We start from the raw sequence: 24,235 nt of genomic DNA on the forward strand, positions 1-24,235 counted from the left end.
TACAATCCGTTGAGGGCCCGAACAGAACAAAAACCAGAAGAAGGGTGAATCTGCTCTCTCTGCTTGAGCTAAGGCATCCGTCCTCTCCTGACCTAGGGCCATTAGTGCTCCTGCTTCTTGGGCTCTCGGACTCCAACAGGGACTGGATAGCGATCATCCTCCCCTTCCCTCCCTTTTGCAGACTGTGGGATTCGGACTGAATTGACCACTGGCTTTCCTGGTTCTAGAGCTTGTAGACCACAGACTATGGGAATTCTGAGCCTCCATAATCATGAAAGCCAGTTCCTAAATTGAATCTCCTCTTACAGATTGTTTTGTATGTCCTGTTGGTTCTATTTCTCTGGAGAGAACCCTGACTGAAACAACCAACAGTCATCCCAGTGGATGATTCATAGTTCATTTTTCAATTAAGTTTAGAACATTTCCAAACCTTTATAGTTTGGGACATGGGGAAAAACCCTTCCTAATGGCTCACAAAATAATATTAGACTACAGACCTTCTTATACGATCATAAGGAGGGTTTTCAGGCAAAACTGATCCTCATTATGTGTTGGGTGCCAGAAGAGGCCTCGATTCTAAACAGAAATTCCTGACATCATTGTTTGTGGTTAAAGGGATGGAATGAGAAGTATCATTTTTTTCTTCAAAGCATAGGACCTATTTGTTTTGAAATTTATTTTACTTTATTTATTTATTTCTTAAGTAGGCTCCGCGCTCCACGCAGAGCCTGACGCGGGGCTTGAACTCATGACGCTGAGATCAAGACCTGAGCTGAGATCAAGAGTCAGATGCTTAACTGACTGAGCCACCCAGGAGCCCCTGCTTTGAAATTTTTAACTAAAAACAGCCCTCAAACACTGTTTCTGGCAGACGACCAGACATTCTATGCCTCCTGATGGAAGTAAGCAACACCACCTACGAAGCATTTCTTGTCAAGCAAATTCAAACCTCAATCTGATGCAGTTTTAGTTTCTACCTACCAATTAACAGGAAATAGAAGGGACAGAGGAATACACAGGATACAACTGGCAAAATCAAAATTGTAGCAAACTCTACTGGCAAATAATCCGGTATCCTCAAAAAACAAACTCCAAAGAAAAGAAGAACGAAAGAGGGAGGAACCTGTAAATAAAAAGAAATGTAAGATATATACTGAATAGCTGCAATCTAACTGAATCCAACTGTTTTGAAAAAATCATTTATGAGATAATTCAGAAAACTTGATAACTGTCTAGATATTTGATGGTTTTAATGAACTGTTATTAATATTTTTAGGTATGATAATACATAATTTTTTTAACAAAGAATTCTTCTATTTTAGAGAATATGTAATGAAATATTTACAAATGAAATGATACGATATCTGAGACTTGCTTCGGAATAATCCAGCAGGATGTGGGAAATAGCACAGGGAAAACAACGTTCCCCATAAGAGTAAGACAGATACAAGGGGCTGAATTTACAGGTTTGATCTTTTCCATAATAGAAGTTTTAGAGGGAAAAACTATTTCTGAAATTATAGTCTCTACAACTTGTAAAAACTTGTGACTTTTTAATTTTGTTGTTTTAGGAAGTAAGAAAAAAAACAGAAAGGAAAACCAAAATGATATATTAATCACAACTATATTAGGTTTATGCATAAAATTACTAAAATAGTATAGTTTCTAAGTGTTGATAATTTTTCTCATAAGTAAGTTTTTCCCTCCTCTTTGACAATCATTCTCCCTATTCAGGTGTCCTTTTAATAATACTCTACAAGCTAACATCAGAAATAATAGGTTAAAAATATCTTTTATAAAGGAATCTAGAACATGGGGTGGAGGGAGCTATATGTAAGTGTTAATATATCCAGCATGGCGTTATTAAAAGTCACAAATAAAGCCTGACGAGTCTATGGCTAATAAGGAAATGGGTCATTAAATGTATACACTAAGTAGGATTTTGGAAGGCCACAAAGACTTTGTAACAATATTTTTAAATATTTATAAAATTTGTAATCTTAACACCTAGTACATAGAAAGTACAGGTATAATGTTCATTAAAATGTTATATGGGATAAAGTAGAATATAAATAACTTTTATGCATATTATAGTGACAGCTACATTAAAAATACATATAAGAACACATACTAAAAGGAAATATAAAGGAATTTTATGTGAGCATGCTGGAGAAATGTCTACCTATAAAATATTTTCCATAGTTGCATGCTTCTATTTTTGAAAATAAACTTAGTATTTAACAAAGTATATAATAGAGGACATCTCATAATGTTAACGAAATGTAATTCTTTAAGCCCCCAAATCTAAAATATTATCACTTCAACATGTCATCAAGAAAAATTATTATTTTTTTTTTTTTAAGAGAGAGAGAGGTGGGGGGAAGGGCAGAGGGAGAGAGAATCCTAAGCAGGCTCCATGCCCCCAGTGGAGCCCGACGTGGGGCTCAATCCTTTAACCCTGAGATCATGACCTGAGACTAAATCAAGAGTTAGACACTTAACTGACTGTGCCAGCCAGGTGCCCCAAGAAAAATTATTAATGAGATATTCTACAGTCCTTTTTTTCCTACTGGTTGTTGAAATCCAGTGTGTATTTTACATTTATAAAACGTCTCAAAGCAGACTAGACACATTTCAGGTGCTCAACAGCCACATGCGGTGAGTGGCTGCTGTAATGGGACAGTGCAGGTCTAGACAGCATAAACTTTAGCCTTCATGCATTCGTAAGTACTGCGTTTCTACTGTACGCCAGCCTTGCTCTGGGAGCTGTCAACAAGACAGACAAAGTATCTGCTCTCAAGGAGGTCATGTTCCAGATGGGGAAGATAGACAGCAATGAGTAAACCAGGAAGATTTCTAACAGTGGCTGAATACCTAGATAAAGATGCTAGCTTCACCCTAATCTTGTTTCATGGCAATGTACCTTACTATCAGGTTACAGGATTATCACACTCATGTCATAAATATGAAACCCAAGGCCTACATAATGATATAACATTTCAAACGTATCACATTTGCAAAAGTTAAAGGTGATGACTTTGACATACATATTGGAAGAGGTGATCTTATATACTGCTAATGAGATTGTAATCTGATGTAACCACTTCGGGAACTATTTGACTATGTCCAGTAAAGGTGAAAATGCACATACCCTATGATCTAGCACTTTCCCGCTGGGCACACACATACCCGACTTTAACTCTCACTTACTGGCATATGCTTAGTGAAACAGGTATAAAGATATTCATTGTGACATTGTTTATTACAATAGCAAAAATACTGAGAAAGCAGGTATCCAACAATAGGAGAATGAATTGATAATGTGTGACAATCATACCATGGGAATAGAACAGTTAAATAGTGTTAATAGTTCATATGAATGAAAGGGAACCATAATGTAAAAATAAAAAGATCTAGAAAATAATGCAGAGTGGAAAAATACATGTTGTAAAATGATAAATCACCTAGGGTTACCTACAGTTTAAAAAACATACAGAACAGTACCATATAAGTATATCTGTGTAATAAAAATATTAGGACAGGAAGGGACACACCAAGTTATGACACTAGTGGCTTCGATGGTGGGAACGAAGGGGGTGGAACTGGGGAGGGGAAATAATGGCAACTTAACTTCATGAGAAATGTTCTCTTTTATTACTAAAAAATCCTAAAGCAAATATGTTAAAATGTCAACATTTGTCCACTCTTGCTAGTGAGCATATTTTTTTTTTTAAGATTTTATTTTTAAATCATCTCTACACCCAATGTGGGGCTCGAACTCATGCCCCAAGGTCAAGAGTCACATGCTCTACCAACTGAGCCAGGCAGGTACCTCTAATGAGCATATTTTCTTAAAACATATTAGTTAAAAAATTATTTTCTGAATTAATTCCGTCCCTCAGAAACTGAAAGTAAGTTCTTACTCAAAGTCCCTAGTTGAATGCCTTCTCCAAAGCCACCAAGATTCTAATCAAAGGCAGCACCTCTGCCTTCTGTTATCTATGCTGCTACCTACACTCAAGGTTACATCTTTTTCGAAGATTTTAAAAATAAAAATATAAGCTACTTCTGCCCGAAAGAACCATTTTCTCGAACTCACTGTCCTAATTTGGAGTGAAGTAGACATTTATATTAAGGACACCGATTACTTTTGCTTTTACCCTTACAAACATTCTACGCCTGTAGTTAAAATCTAATCATGTTTAATTTTCCTATTAAGCCCTTAACAGCAGCATGCCATGCCCATTACTTCTTTAATAGGAAGAAGCTGTCTTCCAGTGTGACAGTAGTAATATAAAAGGGAAAGTGGGAGGAAAGAATTGTTCCTTCAAATGTTTCTTATAATTAAGGCTTAGTTCCTTTTTTAAAACACGCATTACTTTTGAAAAAGATCAATAATGTGGTTGTATGCATACTAATAAAAAATATTCCCCTAGTGAAATAGTACATAATATTGGGAAATAAGGAATAAGAAAGGATATCTTTTCTCTTCAAATAAGAAGTGGCCTAAGATTAATCTGTGGGGAATGCTAATTTACTAACATTGGATTTATCAATTATCCATATATACTTTATATATCTTACTAAAGTACTTTGTATTTGTAAGGTGCTTTGTGGTTTTTTTAAAAATTTTTTTATCAGTATACCATTTGGTGCTCAAACAATGCATTCCCTGAAGCCGGGGCAACCTCCAGTCCGGAAGGTCCTCGGATGGGCTGCTTGAGGAGCTATGTATGCACTGAGTTTAATTCGCAAAATGGTCTGGGTACTGCATGGCCACTTACTGTAAGTTTTCTAATGAATAAGCTCCAAACATTTGCCTTAAAGGTTTGACTTTTGACAGATAACAACACTATTTGTAAGGTACAATCGAGTATATAACCATCTCACAAATGTTTACTTTCTCATTTATGTGATATTTTAGAAAAGTATTTTACAGCATATAGTAACATATATATTTAGGATTTTAGGGTTTGTCTCTTCCAGAAATCCTAAAAATCAACATTTAACCCCAAGAAGAAAGAAGTGAATGGACAATGCGGAAAATCGCTACTGGGAAAAAAAAATTGGTTTATTTCAGAACATTTAAAATAAACTATTACCTTCTTATGCTTTTTTCCTAAGCATCAGTACAGAAACTTAAAATCTAGAAGAATATTCTGCTGCACATTCTGGTAATCTAGATAGTCTCTTCTTATTTAAATGAAGACCAAATGTTTTCTAAGCATTTAGTTTTACTAACACATTGTAACTGGAGTCACACAATAGGGAAAAAATGCCTTTTTAAAAAAAAAGTTTTATTTAAGTAATCTCTACACCCAATGTGGGGCTTGAACTCATGACCCGAGGTCAAGAGTCACATGCCCCTCCGACTGACCCATCCAGGTGTCCCCCAAAATGCCTTTTTTGCCCAGAAATCTCCATACACCTGTTACAGTATGTTCCGATGAAGTACAGAACAGGGAGTGGAGTTTACCTGGCAGCCCTGACAATAATTTCCGAGAAGAGAAATGTATTAAAAAAATAAAAAATGGTCCAACTAGAGATTAATGATGGAAACTGTATTGTTTCCCAAGTACATTCTGACGGTCAAGAACGTATGGTGTTCTATGAGTACCCCAGCCACTCAGAAGCACAGATGTGTCAAACGGGAAAGGACAGTTACTCCATAAAATTTACCTAAAATATGGTAAAAGTACTTCATATATATAGAAACTTATTACAGATCTAGTACTTATGAATTGTTAAATTTTTCCTTAACCTGTTTATATTTTCAACTTGGAGTTTCCCTTAGAATTATGTTTCATTTAATTATTACCACTTCCAAATTTGCTTTAGTTTGATTTAAAATGGTCATTCAAGTGGTACTAGTGTTCTAGGATTTATATATATTAGGTATTTTCTTTTTTTTTCTTTCATTTTTTTTTTTTTTTTTTAGATTTTATTTATTTATTTGACAGAGAGAGAGACAGCCAGCGAGAAAGGAACACAAGCGGGGGGGCTGGGAGAGAAAGAAGCAGGCTTCCCAGCAGAGCAGGGAGCCTGATGCGGGGCTCGATCCCAGGACTCTGGGATCATGCCCTGAGCCGAAGGCAGATGCCTAACGACTGAGACACCCAGGCGCCCCTATATATATTAGGTATTTTCGTAAGCTTCTACTAGCTGCATTATTTCTTTTAAAATAGAGAAATTAAAATACATATAGTATTCTAAGTGGGATTTGATCAATGCTGAGCAGAATGGAATAATTTTTCACTCTCACATGTATACTCCTCTAGCTTACGCTGAAAAAAACTAGCACCAGTATCAACTTGCCCAGCTACCCCATAATCACCAGATAAACATTTCAATTAAATTCTCTAAGAATGAGGGGGTGCTTTATTAAAAAAAAAAGTCAGCTGGGGCTAAGAAGAAAACAAATACTTTCTACATAATATGAAACAAGATTGGCTTGCACCATATGGCTTAATAGAAAGGTTCTGGATAAATTATGCTTAATTGCAGGAAAAAAACACATTCATTAATAATTATTAAAATCTGCCTACAGGTGAAGATAAGCAAAGCAACATTAAGCAAAACTACTATTTTTCAGTGAACCTGACAGTTTCCTGAGCACTTTTTCCTTTCTCTCTGGGCACCCATTCCCCACTTCAACCAATCAATGCTGTTTAGTTTTTCTTACCAGCCTCCCCACATTAAAAAAGAGAAAGAGATTTAACCTCAGTTATTTATATTATTCACATTCGTGTATATATGATTTCCAGTGTTGCATTTTAAATCTCTTCTTCTAATTGGAAACATCTCATCCTTGTTTAAAACTTTAAAACCAAACAACTGGAGAGTTTGAACAAAAACCAATCTCTCTGAGAACAGGAAAAAAAAATGGGTAAGAAGTACCATGTTTGCTTAACTAATTTCAATGGTGTTATTCCTACCAGGAAAAATCCAATATAAGCAATAAACAGTTTATTTTGGAATTGAGAAAACTGGAGGTAGGGGGAAGCTCCCCCAAACCCCAACCAAACCAAAAACAATCCTTTTTTCCCTATTTCCCAGGGTGTCCAGATGGCCTAGAACAATATAGGAGGAGATCTAGGCAACGTGTGGGTGAGAAAGATTTATCCCTGGGAGCTGCCACGGATATGGCCCAAATCCCTTCTCACGAGCTTCTTGCAAACCCTCAAAATGATCCTGATAGCAAGACACCTCTTTCTCTCTGGCCCCTTTCATTTCCCCTCCCTTTCCCATCTGAAGACAAGTCCTTCCCTTTCCCTAATATTGGTTAGACAATACACTTTTTTCATTAAATTTCTGTAAAGAACAATTTATCTCTTTACCTGTCCCAAGACTCCTAGAATGTGTGTGTGTATGTGAGTATGGATGTATAAATAAATAACTGGCATAATGTGTACTATAATTAATATTTTAGGATATGATTCTATATCATGATTTAATCTCTGCTAATCTAACATTTTAGAAATTTCTTTATTATTTCTATGTCTGATAATAAAGTCTCTATAATCAAACATATTTCTCAGAAGCTTCAATTTTATCAATAGAAGTATTTTTCTGTATCAAGCTAAACATTCCACATCTTTTATCTACTATTTGGTTTTGATCTCTAAATCAGGAGTCCTTAATCTTTTTTTAAATCCTTAAATCTATTTTGAGACTAGATCGAAAGCTATGAAACTTCTCTGCGGAAAACTGCAGACACGCACAACATTTTGCATAGAGATTGTGTTAAAGAATTGAGGTCAGATGCAGCCGCACTTGTGGTGAGTGTAACGTATGGAGGAGCTGAACCACTGTGTTGTACACCTAAAGCTAATGGGACACTGTGTGTCCACTATACTCAAATAAAATAAAAAATTTTAATTAAAATAACATCTGATTTTGAAGGCAAAAAAAAATATTCTCAGGTCCATCCAGGTTAAGAACCCCTGCTTCAAGTGAATATAAAGACCTTGAATTTACTCCTGTTAAAATAATTTTGCAAAAAAATGGACATTTCTTCAATTTCTTAGATCCCTTATGATTCCATTCATTTTTTTCATCTATAAACTAAAATTGTTTTCTTTTTATTGGTCAAGAAAGAAAGCAGGGTCAACTATAGTAGAACGCCTACATAGTTAATGTTTCTTCCTTGTCTCAGTTCCCTTTGGGTATGATGTGCTAGGAGGATCGACATATATCCAATGCAAATACAATCTACACGTGTCTAAAACATATACCCGAGAGTCATATATTTTTGGCGTGACTACCGGAATTGAGTTTCATTTATAGATTCTAATTGAAAAATTTACTGAAGGCTAGATAAGCTTCATATATATGAAAATAAAACTGTTTCTGGAGAAATTCTGTCAGGGCCTAGCATACTGCCTTATACACAGTAAGTGCTTGATAAGTAAAATGGACAACATACGTGGAATGGAGTCAGTGCGGTCACCAAGAATTACTTTCTTACCTTACACGTGAATTTCACAATTTGGCAATGTAAGTCACACAGCAGAATCAACTGTAATTTTATAGTTATCTCTTCCATACCAAAAACCCAAATTGTAACATTTAAGTTTTAAAACTTTAGTTTCAAATTATTCCAACTTTGTACTTCTATTTGTAAAACAATGATGGTTTATACATATGAAAACACGTACCTATTTACTTTCAATGAGTATGTAATTTGAGTAGTCTTCCTCTTGAATTGAGGTCTTTTGTGGCAATTGTGATCCTGTGGGGGACCAACTGCTCACTCTGTTGTTGTTGTTTTTAAATTAACATATAATGTATTATTTGTTTCTGGGGTAAGGTCTGTGATTCATCAGTCTTACACAACACCCACTTTGTAACTCAGTTGCCAGGGGCTAAGATCTTTGACCAGGAAATAAAGTAAAGATAGTTGGCTTATAAAGTGGTCAAATCTATCCAGGCTTCATCAGCTTGTGCTTTAGTATAAATAGCTTTTGAAAAACCAATTTACATTAAAAAATCTCAAGAAGCCGGTACAGAATATTCAATAAATGTTTTTGCTGTTGTTTACGCAAATGACATATTAAAATGTTAAGTATTAAAACATTAAACATTTTAAAGTGTAAGTTTTGCTAAATTCTCAATGTAATCATTTAGAAAATCTTATGTGACTTAATGATTTAAAAACAAATTCCATTTCTATTAATACAAATCTACTTAGCCCAAATGGGTATAAATTTATGCTCGATGTTTGCCTTTAATTACTTTTGCTCAGAGTGTCAGGCAATCAAGTAATCCACGTGCCTCCAGAATGCCATTTTTAGAGACTTTTATCACTCAGTGAAAATAACTAACTTCAAATGATATTTTCATATTAAAAAGTCAGCATAAGAATGATTCTGAGTTGACTATTTTCACCATTGATTAAAAATTTAATATTAAAACACTGTCTTGAGACAGTACTTTACGTTGGGTATATGCTGAGTCATTAACACAAAATTCTTACCTGTAATGTACATGTGTGACTGTTGGTCTCCTGTACCCAAGGATCCAGGTTTGAATATCTATGGGTTCAGCTTTGGGATAAGCTATAGTTGTATCTATTATCCACTGGAGGCCTTTCGATTTGCTCTCTGAGAACAAAACAAAAAACAACTTAAAATTGAATCAATTTTTATATTATTTATAACCAATAACATAGGATAAATACAGCAGACTGCTGTATCTTCTGCTTTATGAAAACAGGATGAACTTTGGTGTTAACTGTTTTATATGATATCCTTTGGACGATATTAAGCATTTCCTAATATGAGATGGCTGAATTTCAAACAAATGAACAATTAACAGAGTGCTATTATTTACTGGACAGGCACCATTCAAGCATTCAATACAACAGGGCACTGTCAAGGTCTAATTTACATTTTATCACTCATAAAATCTGGCCTATGAAAAAGTCAGAAGCTAAAGTATCACATCACAAAAGTAAAAAAACAGACCTCAAAGTAGAGCAAATCCATTCACCAAATGCAATACAATACAATGCAAACACCAAGACCTCTGATACTTGGAAGACGTTAATAAACACGGAAATAAGGCCCTAAAGTAAGCATTTCATTGACACACGACTGTCAGTTGCTGTTCTTATTTTACACAAACAAACAAAAACACTCCTCCCATTTTAGCAAAAGTTCTATGCAAATAAAGCAGTAAAACTGTCCAGTCTTTGGTAGGTACGACAGGTAACCACTGTGGTGAGGGGCTGTGGGGAATAATGTTTACTCTGGTTGTTGGCATGCGACTTTTATTCCCAGCATGGAGTAGAGTTGAACAAGAACTGAAAGGGGAATTCTCACAGAGAATGCTGATAGCCAGACCTGGGTGACAGTCTGTCCTTTGTCTGAAGTATGTAACAGATCTCTAAAAAAATAAAACTTGTTCTCAAACAGAAGTCTAAATGTGCATTAAGAATCAACGATATTTTACTTTTGTGTATCAAATAACTAAAAAGTGACCTTAAGCTTTAAAGAATTTTAGAAATATTCTGAAGGGGAAAAATATGTTTTTCCCCCATAAAAATAGGTTAAAAAAATGTTTAAATAGGGGTGCCTGGGTGGCACAGCGGTTAAGCGTCTGCCTTCGGCTCAGGGCGTGATCCCAGCGTTCTGGGTTCGAGCCCCACATCAGGCTCCTCTGCTATGAGCCTGCTTCTTCCTCTCCCACTCCCCCTGCTTGTGTTCCCTCTCTCGCTGGCTGTCTCTCTCTCTGTTAAATAAATAAATAAAATCTTTAAAAAAAAAATGTTTAAATAACCTGTTGCTAAAGGAACAGAGTTTATGTAAAGAAACACATTTTTAACAAGCTATCAGCGATGTACATGCTGAAATGTTTAGGAGTAAAGTACACTGATGCCTGCAACTTACTCTGATTACATTAAAAACAAACAAGATGGATTAATGGGTTGACAGAAGGATGGGAAAAGACACAATAAAGCAAATACAGTAAAATGTTAAAGAATCTAGCTGGTCAGTAAATGGATATTAACTGTAAAATTTTCAACTTTCTTATGTATGCTTGAAAATTTTTATAATAAAATTATTGGGAAAAATCACCAGAGTTCAGTTTAATATCTATTAAATCATACAATAAACTAAAAAATACTAACCCTTTGCAAGTTAATCAGACATAATTTTGATATGTATATGGATTGTGTATATACACACACACACACACACACACACACACACACACATATTTTAAGTAGTTCCACACCCAGCGTGGAGCCCAATGTGGGGCAAAAACTCACGACCGTGAGATCAAGACCTGAGCGGAGATCAAGTCAGATGCTCAACCCACTGAGCCACCTGGCCGCCCCCCGTGTACGGATCGTATATTAAAACAGACACGAAGGCATATTCTGTATTTATATGGAACAGAACACTAAAGAGTAAATAAGAGCACTAGAGAAAATAAAATACAAAACACAAAAACATAAGAGAAGAAAATGGTAAAATACAAGCAGAACTAGTTTTGGGGTATATAACTTTCTAGAATTTCTTATAATTTTTCCTAAGCAGCTAGAATACAAATTCTAACCAAGGTAAGATAAAGAATAAGCTACTTTGCTTTCCTTATAAAAAGAAATTATTTCTCTCCAAGAGAAAACAACATTTTCTTTGTGATTGGGTGAGCAATATGACAACAGCCCCTACCCTTGCGATCTGGGACACCAGAGGGTACTATTGACTGGGCACAACTATTTAAAAAACAGCCATCTTTATTAGTGCAACTAATCCTATTTGGAAGACCTTTGCCTTCAAGCTTTGGCTTGGCTGACATTGCCACCGTGTTTCTCTGAAGCTATTCTGAACTTTCCTTTTCTATTAAAAGACTCTTTCAATTTGTCTTTTTAATAGATGATGAAAGATTAAGAGAGCTGACTGCCAAGCAGCTGCTTAAAAAAAAAACAAATGAAAGGACAACTCAGTGTGGTCTTACAGGCATTATCTCTATGTCTGGTCCTAATCATCATTAAAAACACATATTCCTGAGAGCCAGTCATTTCCATTTTTATTTTATCTAAAGATTTTTTTTTAATAGCAAAATACTACCAAGGAAACAGGCCTACTGAGTTTCTTTCAGTTTTTTAATTTATCATTTATCACCCAATTTCACAGTGTCTCAGATAAACTTTTCGAAACAGTCTTCGTGCTGCTGGCACAAATTCTGCAAACCTTCACAGTTCATCAGGCTATCTCCAAAACAGTTGCCCCTTTGAGTATGGTCTGCTTTTTCCTGGCCGTAAAAGTAATACATACTCATTATTAAAAACAAAAATTCAGAAGTATTCAGAAATGGGGTGGAGATTATTCATAATTTTGCAACTCAGAGAGGCAGTCACTGCTGACATTTGGGATCTTTCCTTTCACTCATTTCCCACTGCTTATTGCTGACATACTTGAGCTCACAATGGTCTCACAAGAGTTGTATGTTCCTCCCACTCATTAACATGATAGAGCAGAAGCCATACAAACTCTCCGTAAACATCATTTGTAATGGCTGTGTTGTACGGTGGTGGATAGATATTTGATAATTACTTGTCTGTTCTCCATTCTGGCTATTTCCAATTTTTTGCTATTAAAAATAATGCTGTGAAAAATAAATAAATAAATAAATAGATAGATAAATAAATAAAAATAATACTGTCATAAACCTCTTTACCATGTATGTCTGATTATTTCCTTTTGATAAGTATTATTTGTAGTGGAATAATGGAGTCATTTATCAACACTTGAAGGCTCTTAATAAACGCTGTCAAACTGCATTAAGTTCATACTCTGTATTAAAAACAAACCAAAAAACCTTTCTGTATTTGATAAATGAAAAAATATACATGATTACAATTTGCATTTGCATACCTATGATTAGTTTTTCAAATTAGTGATTTCTATCCCTGTATCTCTAACCTAGCAATTCCACTTCTAGGAATCTATACTACAGACTGTACTTGCACAAATATGTGAAGATATTTATAGGAATGCTTATTGCAGCAGCGGGAATGGCCAGGAGTAAAGGCAGGTGGGGTAAGGGAAAGATACCTTTGGCTACGCATTTTGTATTATTCAAATAAATTATTTTAAGCATGAACTAACTTCTGTAAATAGAAACGTTAAAAAATTAAATTTGCATCTTCTCCCTATTATTTCTATTTGACAAAAATTATAAATATAAAAAAGAACAATAATGTTATCTTCTGGAACTCCAGATAATCCTTGAGTTCCGACAAAAGAAAAAGTGCTAAAAGTCATCATACCCAATTCTTTAGCATCTCCTCCTGCTGGACTGCCATTTTCCTGTCGTGCTACAAGTGCACTCAAGATGACATTTGTTGCCCCAATCCTTGGCAGGGTGACATGTGTAAGAAATGGCAAGTTATTTTTTTTGGCAAATGCTTGACTTGTTTCTCGCCTCTTCCTGAGGAAGCCCCCTTCTGGAAACAAAACAATCCATTTTCGATCTCTGCTCCTATAATTATTTTCTAGGTGCTTTTTGAGAAGAAGCAGCTGCTGGTCACGATGAGATTTTCCCTAAGAAGACAGACACACATATAGTAAGTATAGGCACATCTGAAATTAAACTGCCATAAAATTAAATAGAAATAACAGCTTCCGAAGCAAATCCCAATCACAGACTAGAAGAGCGACCCCTCCCCACCCCTCCCCCCGCCTTACTTCCCCTTTTGACCACAGTGGTAAAAAGAAGTGATTAGCACTTATATGACATTAGCACTCCAGAAGCAAAACATTGCTCTGATTGCCCCTGCGAGTTACTCATTCATCAGTTCAGTGACTACCAAGTGCATACTACTTGGGAGGCACTGTCCTACACACTGGAGGTAGAGAAGTAAATAAGAGACCTTCATGGAGCTTACTCGAGTGGAAAAGATAGAAAACTAAAAAGTGTAAATTCAGATGGTGATGTGTTAGGAAGAAAAAAGAGTAGGAGGATAGAGAAGGTCAAGGAGGTCAGGGAGAACAGCCCCACGGAGGTGAAGCAGAAGCAATGAGCTGGTAATGTGAAGGAACCAGTGAAGCGGAGGAGAGCCCAGTTCTCCAGGTGACAAGAAAAGGACAAAGGCCCTGGGATGGGAACGAGCATTGCATATGGAAGAGCAGCACCAAGGCCAGGGTGGCTGAGGTGTGACAGTGAGGAAGGCAGTGGTAGGAAGGGAAACCGCAGAGAGAGGCAGAGAACAGAGAGGAAGGGCCTTGAACTTGGTAAGCAATTTGAGATGAGAAAAGTCATTGGGTGGTTTTGAACGAGAGAGGGTCATGATCTTATTTACATTAAAAACAAAAAAAATCTGCTGGCTCTGGTGACAGAAAGACTCCAGCAGGTAAGTCAGGAGACTATTGTAGTAGTCCAGGCAAGGGGGGGTGATGAGATCTGACTGTGGTGTATTGATGAGAAGTGGGGACATTCCAGAAAGTCAGTCTGAAAGTAGAGCAAACAGCACATTCTAATGGACTGGGCCTTAGTGTGAGGGAAAGAGGAGAAAGAGGATGACTTGGAGACTGAAAGAGGAATCCAGAAAAATTTGTAGGAAAGCCCAAAACCCACAGATAAATATTACAAAGGTTCTTCCTTTGAGTATGGTCGATTCGCTATAAATTTCCCAGCCAACACAATTACAGAAGGCCCCAAAATAACTTGTATGCGTTCAATCTTTAAAATATTCCAATGCAAAACAAGTAAGACATTTTCTTGTTTTACTGAACTGAATTGATCATGATTAAGCTTTATTTATTAAGTTCCCAAGACGACATGTAAAATATTTTTATATTCTTGGAAATATCTAGTAATAAAGTCCAAGAGACTTTCCTTAAAAATAAAACTTTTTCTCTCTCCCTTCCCCTCATGTTACAGATTTTTATTACTATCTATTGGGGTGGGGGGGAAGGTTGCTCTTTAGAAACGAACTTGCAATATTTGATAATTTTGAAATACAATCTTTAAGTATGTAAAACTTTACATCGCAATAAAAAGGAAAATGTTTTGGAGTACATTCCTTTCTACACTTATCTCCTCAAAGTACGCTGATCATTTAGTATAATTTAGTGATTGATGCCTGGGGATCATCAACAGGGTCAACTGTTCTGTGGTAATCTCCTCAGACTCTCATGATGGAAAGGGCTCTGCCTTCCCCTAGACTGCTAAACTGCAATGGTTGCTTCTGCTTCTTCCCCTCCAGTGGTAGTCTAAAGTATTATGTTAATTTCCTTGTTAAGTTGTTCCAATCACTGTTTATTTTGTCCCAAGCTTGTGGCCAATCCCCACTGCCTCTTCCTCCTGAGGTTCCAGTGCAATGCTTTCATGCATCTTTCTGCTCAGAAGAATCAAGAGCATTTCCAGAAGAAACGATATCATGGCATAGCACGTGAAAAACAAAATGTTCTGTAGTACATAAAAGTGCCTGGAGTAAAGTATATGTGTTTCGTGACACCTACAGTCACCTTAGAAGTTTCTCTACACACTTCCAGCGTATTGCTGAATTTGTGGTTCTCAGATGAGGCTTAACCAGATTCATCAGTTATCAAACACTTACCTGTGCAAGGCTGAAGCCGCTAAGAACGTAAATACCAGGTAAGTGTGGCATTACCATACGTAGAAACTCTTGCATATCATATTTCAGTTTTTGAGAAAATCAAGCACGTGATACTAGTAGCATACCAGGGAAATACCAGAATGTAGTGCTGACTTGGTAAGAGGGTATGATTCTTTGTCTTTCACTAACTAAACTTACCCCTAATGCTTGGGACCCATTCTCAATCTATCCTCCTCTATCAAACTCATACTTATCCTTTAGATTTGTGCCAAATATCATCTTCTTCTTCAAAGTTTTTCTGAGTTCATAAAAAATCTGATGGATTCACTTTTCCTAATGAGAATTCCCAAAATATGTTCATTTATTTATCTATTTATCAACCCACCTACCTACCCACCTACCTACCGGCAATTTAGATACCTTCTCTATCATCTAACAGTGACTTGTCAATAAAAATAACAGTGAAAATATAGATGAGGATAGTGGTAATCATGACAAAAATGAGGAGAAAGGGGGCAGGCACTGATCTGAGTGTATTACTTCATTTAACTCCCATCCTATGAGGGCTGTTATTCTCACCTGAAAAATGAGGAAACTTTTTCACATAGCTAAGAAGCAGAAGAGCTGAGAATGTGGCAGGAGCTTGGTAAATCTTTACTAAACATTGTACTGTTTAGATGGGGTGAGGACGGCAGAGATTAGAATAGGTGCAATGTCACCATTTTACTGCTTGAGCATACTCCAGTTCAGACTGAAATCAGTGTTTCAGAGAACAAAGATTCAGAGGACCAGCTCCTTGAGGCACGACAGCTCGCTCTACCTACTATAACTGGTTTCGGTGTGCCTATGTTTACAATAAAGAATCAGTCTGATCAGGCTATCGCTGTGAAAAAGGAATGCTCATTACTCACCTGTCTTATAAAGAAGTCTCCGTGAATTAGAGAAACAATTCCAAAGTTTGTGTACTTGAAAATATGATCCATCAACCACATCATTTGAGCAACAACCTAAAATATTTAAAAGCAAGAAATAATTCCATGTTAAATAGAAGAAACCTGCTATAGTCTAGCCAGGGCTCTAAGTTTTAAATATAATCATCTAAGCAACCTCTTAATTAACCTAAATATTTTAAATATAGTGTTTACTTCTCAATTAAAGCATATAGTCTCCATGAAAAATTACTGGTCTTGATTCCAAGTCTTGAAATCCCAGGTCTCAGGTGTGTGTGTATATATATACATATATATATACATATATATATGTATATATATACATAATTGCATAACAAAGCCAAACTAACTTCTTAAATTTGAACTTGATTCCAAATTTGTTCTACCCTAACCAAAGTTTTTGGTAATTCTTATATAACTTGTAAAATTATTTTGAAACAAGAAAGTAAAGTTATCAAATGAGGGCTGTAAGTTTAATTAATAAGCACTAAAGCTTTATAAAATGTGACTTTACCTTAATGGCTAAAATATTAAAAAGTATAAATTATAAATATATAAATGTAAAATTATAAAATGTGATAAAAGTATGAAAATGTCCAAAAAAACAGAACATTCAAAATTCATTTCATAGAATGATTTATACATTTGATTATGTTAAGAAGAGTATTTCTTAGTTTATGCAAGGCCATACTCTTTGCTAGCATAAAAATATTTATAGCACGTCAATTCTTAAACACAGAAACAATATCCCTTGCTGATAAGAGTTAATACTCATATTAAAAGCAAAAGCCTTTATTTCATACAAATTTCACAATTAAATGTAAGTGTAAACAGAGGTCTAATTAATAAACTGGTTAATTGTTCCTCCCTGCTGAGGAAATGGCATTCCTTGTTATAATCCATAAATAAATTCATTAAAAGCTACCGCATCAATCAAGAATGCAATAGAGCTCACTTTGGTTTTCGGGAATAACACATGTAAACTTCATCTCGAAGTACCAAATTATATGAACTTACCTATGAGGGAAAAAAATCAGCACTGACATCGCTGGTGCTTTTACATAAACATTATAAACCCTCACAAACAATTTAACATTAAAGCTCCTGCCTTAATGTTTCAGCATCACTGAATAGGTCAATTACACAACTCCTACCCCATCAAATTACTATGTTAAATCACTTTAAAAAATAAAGATACATGCCCAGTGAAGAAGTGATTCCCCAGGTCAATTAATACAGAATAAAACGACTGCCAACATCTCAGTTTTCAGTCTTGTTTTGCTTTGTAATGATGACTGCTTTGTTTAAATAAATTGAGATTTGAACTAAATGGAATTTGCTGAAAAGTGTCCCAAGGAACAAAACAAAAAGCAAGTTGCTTCAACCTATAACATACTTGAGCTTTATACACAGTACGAAGTTTAGTGGCAATTTATTGATTTCTGGGTTTAAAATACCAATGCTAAAGCCACTAGCTTTTGTGCTTAACCTTACATTTTACAATGGATTTATCTCTTCAGTTAGAAGGGTCACCTAAAATGAATCGATTCAATAAGATAGCCAAGCTATCTTCTGAGATTTCTATGGGTAATTCTGTCCTAACGTATTTTAGGGGAAATGTTACAAGTCAATAAATGTTTATTACATGTCTAATAAAGTTCTTTTGACAGAAATATAAATTCTTAGTTTTATCATCATTTGTCATAAAAGGACATGACTCAATTCACAGATACTTATTTAAAAGGTACCAGCACATTTGGAAAATACAATTAATCCTTTGTTTCATATTCCTCAAAAGAGGGGCAGTAAATACCAGCTGCCTGAAGCAACTCTCAGTGTTTCATAGGTCTGTCACTCAGAGCTCTGTTAGGTAATTCCAAGAAACAGAATTGGCCCACATCAATTATTCTTTATCTGGAAGCATGGGTTTTCTGATATCAAAACATCTAGAGAGGCTTACATGAAGGACTACGTTCTTTATATCCCTCTGAAAGTACAGTTAAGTCAATGGTTCTCCTGTTTAGAAATCTGTAAGGACAATTTGGATTGTCACGACGACTAGGGAGTGCCACCAGCATTTAGTGGGTAGCGGTCAGGTATGGAAAACATCCAGCAATGCCCAGGATAGTTCAGGACAACAGTGCTATCCCACCAATGGGCCAATGGGACCTCCATTAACACTAACGGGTGCTACAAGAAGTCTCCTGAATTCCAAAAGCTATGTTACACTCCGTTAAACTAATATTTTTTAATTGGCCCACAATTTAGCATTAGCCTTCTTTCTTCGAATGTACCCACGGAGTATGCAATAAGTCAAGTAAACATTCTTACTAGTAAATATTAATAAAAATTAATACTGTCCTGTACTTATCAGGCAGGAAGGAGAGATTATGATGCACCTAGCTTTATATTTCTTAATTACTCCTTTATGAAGGAATACAACAAAATTCCTCAAGATTTCAAATTATTCACTAGTATCAGATCATAATAAAAAATGTTTAGTATCACTAAACTGAAAATAATAACTAAATTACTCTGGACAGAAAAATGAACCTAAGTCAAACTAACAGAAATCTTTTTATAAAAGCAAACAAATAAGACAAATTTTATTGTCCACATAGCTGGTGAATTTCAGATTCCCTAATATTCTAGTTAATACAGTTATTATCTATCCGTGAGAGTGACAACGTTAAGCGTATTTATACTGACCACTGTAATCATTCTTTGAAATTCAAAAACCAACTAAGAACACTGTAAGCCCTCAGAATAATCACTATGAATATAATGACCTTATCGGTAAGAATAAAATGTTAATTAGGGATTCTCTTTGATGAAAAGCCAAATTAGTTTCTATAAAATTTTAACATCACAACAAATGTTATTATAAGTGCAAATATATTTATACAATGGTATTCTTTTAACAGTTCAAGATTCTGAATATAAGAAAGGATTGAACTTATTTCACATTACAGCAAGATTATGCCTCTGCTTTTCAGATAAACATGAAAAACAGATTCTACAATAATCAAACATTTTCCTTTACTCTCACTCATTTTCTGACCCCCACCCCGATCTACTGAATCAAAATCTCTAGGACCTAAACGTACCAGGCTTAGTCTTGCCTTGGTATTCTGGCCAAGACTGCTTCACTAAGGAAGAAGGCCCTTGGCTTCGCCACTCAACTAGGCCAACTTGATGTCTTCTCCCCTCTACGAAGTTTTCTATACCTGTCATACATGGGAGCTCACCCTCCACTAAATACCTTCTGCAAGTAAGTATTGTTCATTATACCTGCCTTCCACCTACACTGGACTGTTAGCTCCTTTAAGAGGACAGTATCTTACAGGATGGTGTTCAACCCTTACAGTCACTGACCATGAATATGAAGCATTTAATAAACATCTATTGGTTTGTTTCATTGCTATGAGGATAAATATTAACTTCATTAATATATACACTTTCTATTTATTTAGTTTTCTATGAACACAACCTCTTTAACTTCTAAGGTGACAATTCTTTTAATGCTAAAGACTGAATTTATTTTAAACCCACCCATTGATAGATGTATTTTAGTTATCAACAGAAGCCACGTAAAACCAATGGTTCATACATAGCCTTAGTAATACTTAATAAAATGGGCCTAATATCCTCCCTTTCAATTTGCTTTGTAAAGGAAATCCAAAATATTTACTTTTTTTTTTTTCTTCTGGCTAAAGATCCCCAAGATCACCTAATTCACTGACCAAGTAGACTCTTCTATCTTAAACAATACTGCTCTTTGTGTCTGTATTTTTCAAACCAGTGACCCAACACTTCACCTCAAGACAGCCCCCAATATGAACATCTTTCCAGTTACTTTTTTTGAAAGTCTCCGTATTCCTGTCCTGGAGCTGGAATTATACTTAGAATTGTATATGTGTATATGTATATGTGTGTGTATATATATATATTTTTTTTTTAATTTTTCTCAATTTTCAGTTTACGTTCCAAACCATAGTAAGATACTTGGATAGATTCTGTTAACCTCCGCCCTCTGCTGCCTACGTCTGCCTTCAGGATGGCTTACCAGTCCTTTGTCTTGGAGGCACATCATCAGAGTGCACACATCTCCTGTTGCCTGATGATTCACCAACATTACTGCTTCATCTTGTGAAACTGCTTTAATATCGTCCCCCCATTCCATCACTGTAAGAACAAAAAAGCTGTCACTTTAAAGATTTTACATGACTAGAAACCTTATATTAGACAAACTGGTATATATCAATGATGATAGATCACTCAGCTAAAACTTTGAAAGTCTGAACTAAGTTTACGTCCTGTAAATATCAGGCTGTCAATACAACATTTTCTAAAGCCCCCAAATATCCATTAAAATGTAAAATGGTCATCCTTTGATCTAGAAGTTCTACTTAGAATTTATCCTGCAGAAACATTTGTCCAAATAGGCAAAGACAGATGCGTAAGGATTTATTGGAACTTAAATGTTCACCAATTTAATGTTCACCATTAGGGGAGTGGATAAGAAAGTTACGATAAATTGGAAGAGTGTAAATCCACTGAAAGAATAGAGGGTATATCTATACACTAACCCAAAAAGGACTTGCTATCAAGGAAACAAAACAAGTCACAAAACAGCTTATATAGCATGATTCCACCTTTTAAAAGAAGGAATAGGGGCGCCTGGGTAGCGCAGCAGTTAAGCATCTGCCTTCGGCTCAGGGCGTGATCCTGGCGTTATGGGATCGAGCCCCACATCAGGCTCCTCCGCTATGAGCCTGCTTCTTCCTCTCCCACTCCCCGTGCTTGTGTTCCCTCTCTCTGGCTGTCTCTATCTCTTTCAAATAAATAATAAAAAAATAAAATCTTTAAAAAAAAAAAGAAGGAATAAAATTTATGATATTTAAGTGAAAAAAGTCTAGGGGAATGAATTCTAAACTATTGATATTGATCATGAGTAGGATAAGGTTTCCAGAGCCCCTCAAATTCTACTTTATAATAAAATGTGAAAATATTACAAATATATGCGAGTATTTTCATTTTAAAATAAGAAAACTAATAAAGATGTTACACTTACTAAGAATCTCCTGACCAAAAGTCGTTGTACCAAGACCTATATGTACACTCTAAGGAAAACACTGGTATCTCTTCGTAGTTATGTCTCATTCTACAGTAAATCTACTTCACAAAAAAAATATAATTGAGCATCAGTTTTGAACATCAGGATTCTACAAGACAAAGCTTCCAGGGTTCCTCAAATGTCTGACATGAATTATGAGAGGCTGATTATACATTAGTATTCACTCATCTTACACATGGTTAAAGGGAAAGAAATCAAGCCGCCTGTACATTATAGTTCTGGATGCAGTGGGCATGGGAAGATGTGGAGCTCACCTGCTCTGCCTCCCCCTGCCTCCCTCCTTCTCCAGCCACCCTTCACTGTCACCCTGACACAGTGGAATTCCTCATAAGAGTACATGTGAGAAAAGCAGTCTGCTAATTTTTTCTTTCTGTTAAAAGCCACTTAAGCCATGCATCTATTTATTGATTTTAAAGACCTTAAAATTTTGTAATAAGGAAATTTTCGGCTGGGCTAAACATATAGTATTATGTTGTGAGACCTCCTTGCAAAGTGAGGTAAACTGATCATTACCGACACCAAATGTTATTACCAACACTCAAATAATTTATACTGTATGGGAAAATTTTTATTTTAGTTTTTTTTTAATGAATACAGCATAAAACTATGTTAAAGGGATGTCAAATAATCCTTAAGGAATAGAGTAGAACACTGGGAGAGAGTCCAGCCCCTTGAAAAATGCAGCAACACCAACTTTCCTTCCAGTGGCCTTTCCTTCCCAAGTTCCCAGTTCAGCTCAGCTGACAAGCTACCTACCGAAACTACAGCTGCTGTATCATACGCTGCAGTGAGGAGCATGAATTGGTACAACAGTCTGGGAAGTCGATTTGGCAATATACATCAAAACTGAGAAACGCAGAAATCTTTTTATCCAGAAATTCTACTTCTAGGAATTCAACTTACAGATATACTTATTTACGTGCAGACTGACACATATGCAAAACTAGTTACTGCAGCCTTATTGGTAAGAGCAAAGAGGAATGGGAGCCTGGGGGGTGCAGTTGGTTAAGCAACCGACACTTGGTTTTGGCTCAGGTTGTGATCTCATGGTCTTGAGGTCGAGCCTTGTGTCAGGCTCTACACTCAGACTGGAGTCTGCTTAAGATTCTCTCTCCGGTTCACTCTGCCCCTCCCTACCTCTCCTGCTCTCTCTCTCTCAAATAAATAAATCTTTAAAAAAAGAAAAAAGAAAAAAGAGGAAAGAGGAAAACAACTCAAAAGGGAGACTAGCTCAAATTCATAGAAATTGAAAAAAAAAATGATGGTTTCCAGGAGGGGGAAATGGGAAGGTGCTGTCCAATTAGCAGAGTTTCAGTTTTGCAAGATGAAGAAGTTCTGGAGATGGGCTACACGATAATGTGAATATACTTAACAATGCTGAACCGTACACTTAAAAATGGTTAAGGTGAGGGACGCGTGGGTGGCTCAGTCAGTTGAGCAATTGACTTTGGTTTCAGTTCAGGTCACGATCTCATGGGTTGTGAGACCAACCCCCCCACCTCCCCCGTGGGACTCCATGCTGGTGCGGAGTCTGCTGGAGATTCTCTCTCTCCCTCTTCCTTTGCCCCTGCCCCTGCTTGTGTGTGCTCTCTCTCTAAAATGAATTTTCTTTACATCTTTAAAAAAATGGTTAGGATGATAAATTTTATGTTACGTATATTTCCTCAAAATTAAACATTAAGAAGGAAGACTAGTTAAATGATAATATACCTATGTAAAGCAATATTATGTAATCATATCATTTATATGCAAATATGGAACAATATACTATAAACAACAACAGCAAAATGCAGAACAGTGTGTCAGGGATGCCACCAGTTGGATTTTATTTTTTATTTATTATTTTTTTTATTTTTTAAGATTTTATTTATTTATTTATTTATTTATTTATTTATTTATTTGACAGAGATAGAGACAGCCAGCGAGAGAGGGAACATAAGCAGGGTGGGTGGGAGAGGAAGAAGCAGGCTCCCAGCGGAGGAGCCTGATGTGGGGCTCAATCCCATAATGCCAGGATCACACCCTGAGCCGAAGGCAGACGCTTAACCGTTGTGCCACCCAGGCGCTCCTACCAGTTGGGTTTTAAAAGGATGTAGAGTACTGGGTGATTCAGTCAGTTAAGCATCTGACTCTTTATTTCAGCTCAGATCAAGATCTCAGGGTCATGAGATCAACCCCACTTCAGGCTTCCGCTGGGCGTGGAGCCTGCTTAAGATTCTCTCCCTCCTGGAGCCTGGGTGGCTGAGTCGCTTAAGCGGCTGCCTTTGGCTCAGGTCATGATCCTGGGGTCCTGGGATGGAGCGCTGAGTCAGGCTTCCCTGCTCAGCAGGGAGTCTGCGTCTCCTTCTGCCCCTCCCCCCACACATGCTCGCACGCGCTCTCTCTCTCTCTCAAATAAATAAAATCTTTAAAAAGAAAAAAGATTCTCTCCCTTCCTCTCCCTCTGCCCCTCCCCCACTGTGCTCACACCCTCTCTCTCTCTCTCAAAAAATATAATAAAATAAAAAGAATAGAGGGAGATATATGTGCTAAATAAAAATTCCCCCATCATGCCTCTGCTGACAATCCTTCAACAGG

At 36.3% G+C, this 24,235-nt stretch overlaps 1 protein-coding gene across 3 annotated transcripts in view; it reads right to left on the reverse strand.

Annotated features, from left to right (window-relative positions):
• Window positions 1–24,235, reverse strand: part of LPGAT1 (lysophosphatidylglycerol acyltransferase 1) — an 83,044-nt gene that overhangs the window by 24,556 nt on the left and 34,253 nt on the right. For all 3 annotated transcript variants that reach the window (XM_087857969.1, XM_045787848.2, XM_087857970.1), the window contains 4 exons: window positions 20,588–20,706; window positions 16,483–16,578; window positions 13,280–13,553; window positions 9,476–9,602 (listed from right to left, as the gene is read on the reverse strand). In XM_087857969.1, coding sequence (XP_087714095.1) covers window positions 9,476–9,602; window positions 13,280–13,553; window positions 16,483–16,578; window positions 20,588–20,706 — 616 coding nt within the window. The remainder of the gene's footprint in view (window positions 1–9,475; window positions 9,603–13,279; window positions 13,554–16,482; window positions 16,579–20,587; window positions 20,707–24,235) is intronic.

Source organism: Ursus americanus, chromosome 2 (genome assembly GCF_024610735.1).
Source record: "Ursus americanus isolate L20-20 chromosome 2, mUrsAme1.1.p, whole genome shotgun sequence".
Classification (NCBI taxonomy): Eukaryota; Metazoa; Chordata; class Mammalia; order Carnivora; family Ursidae; genus Ursus; species Ursus americanus.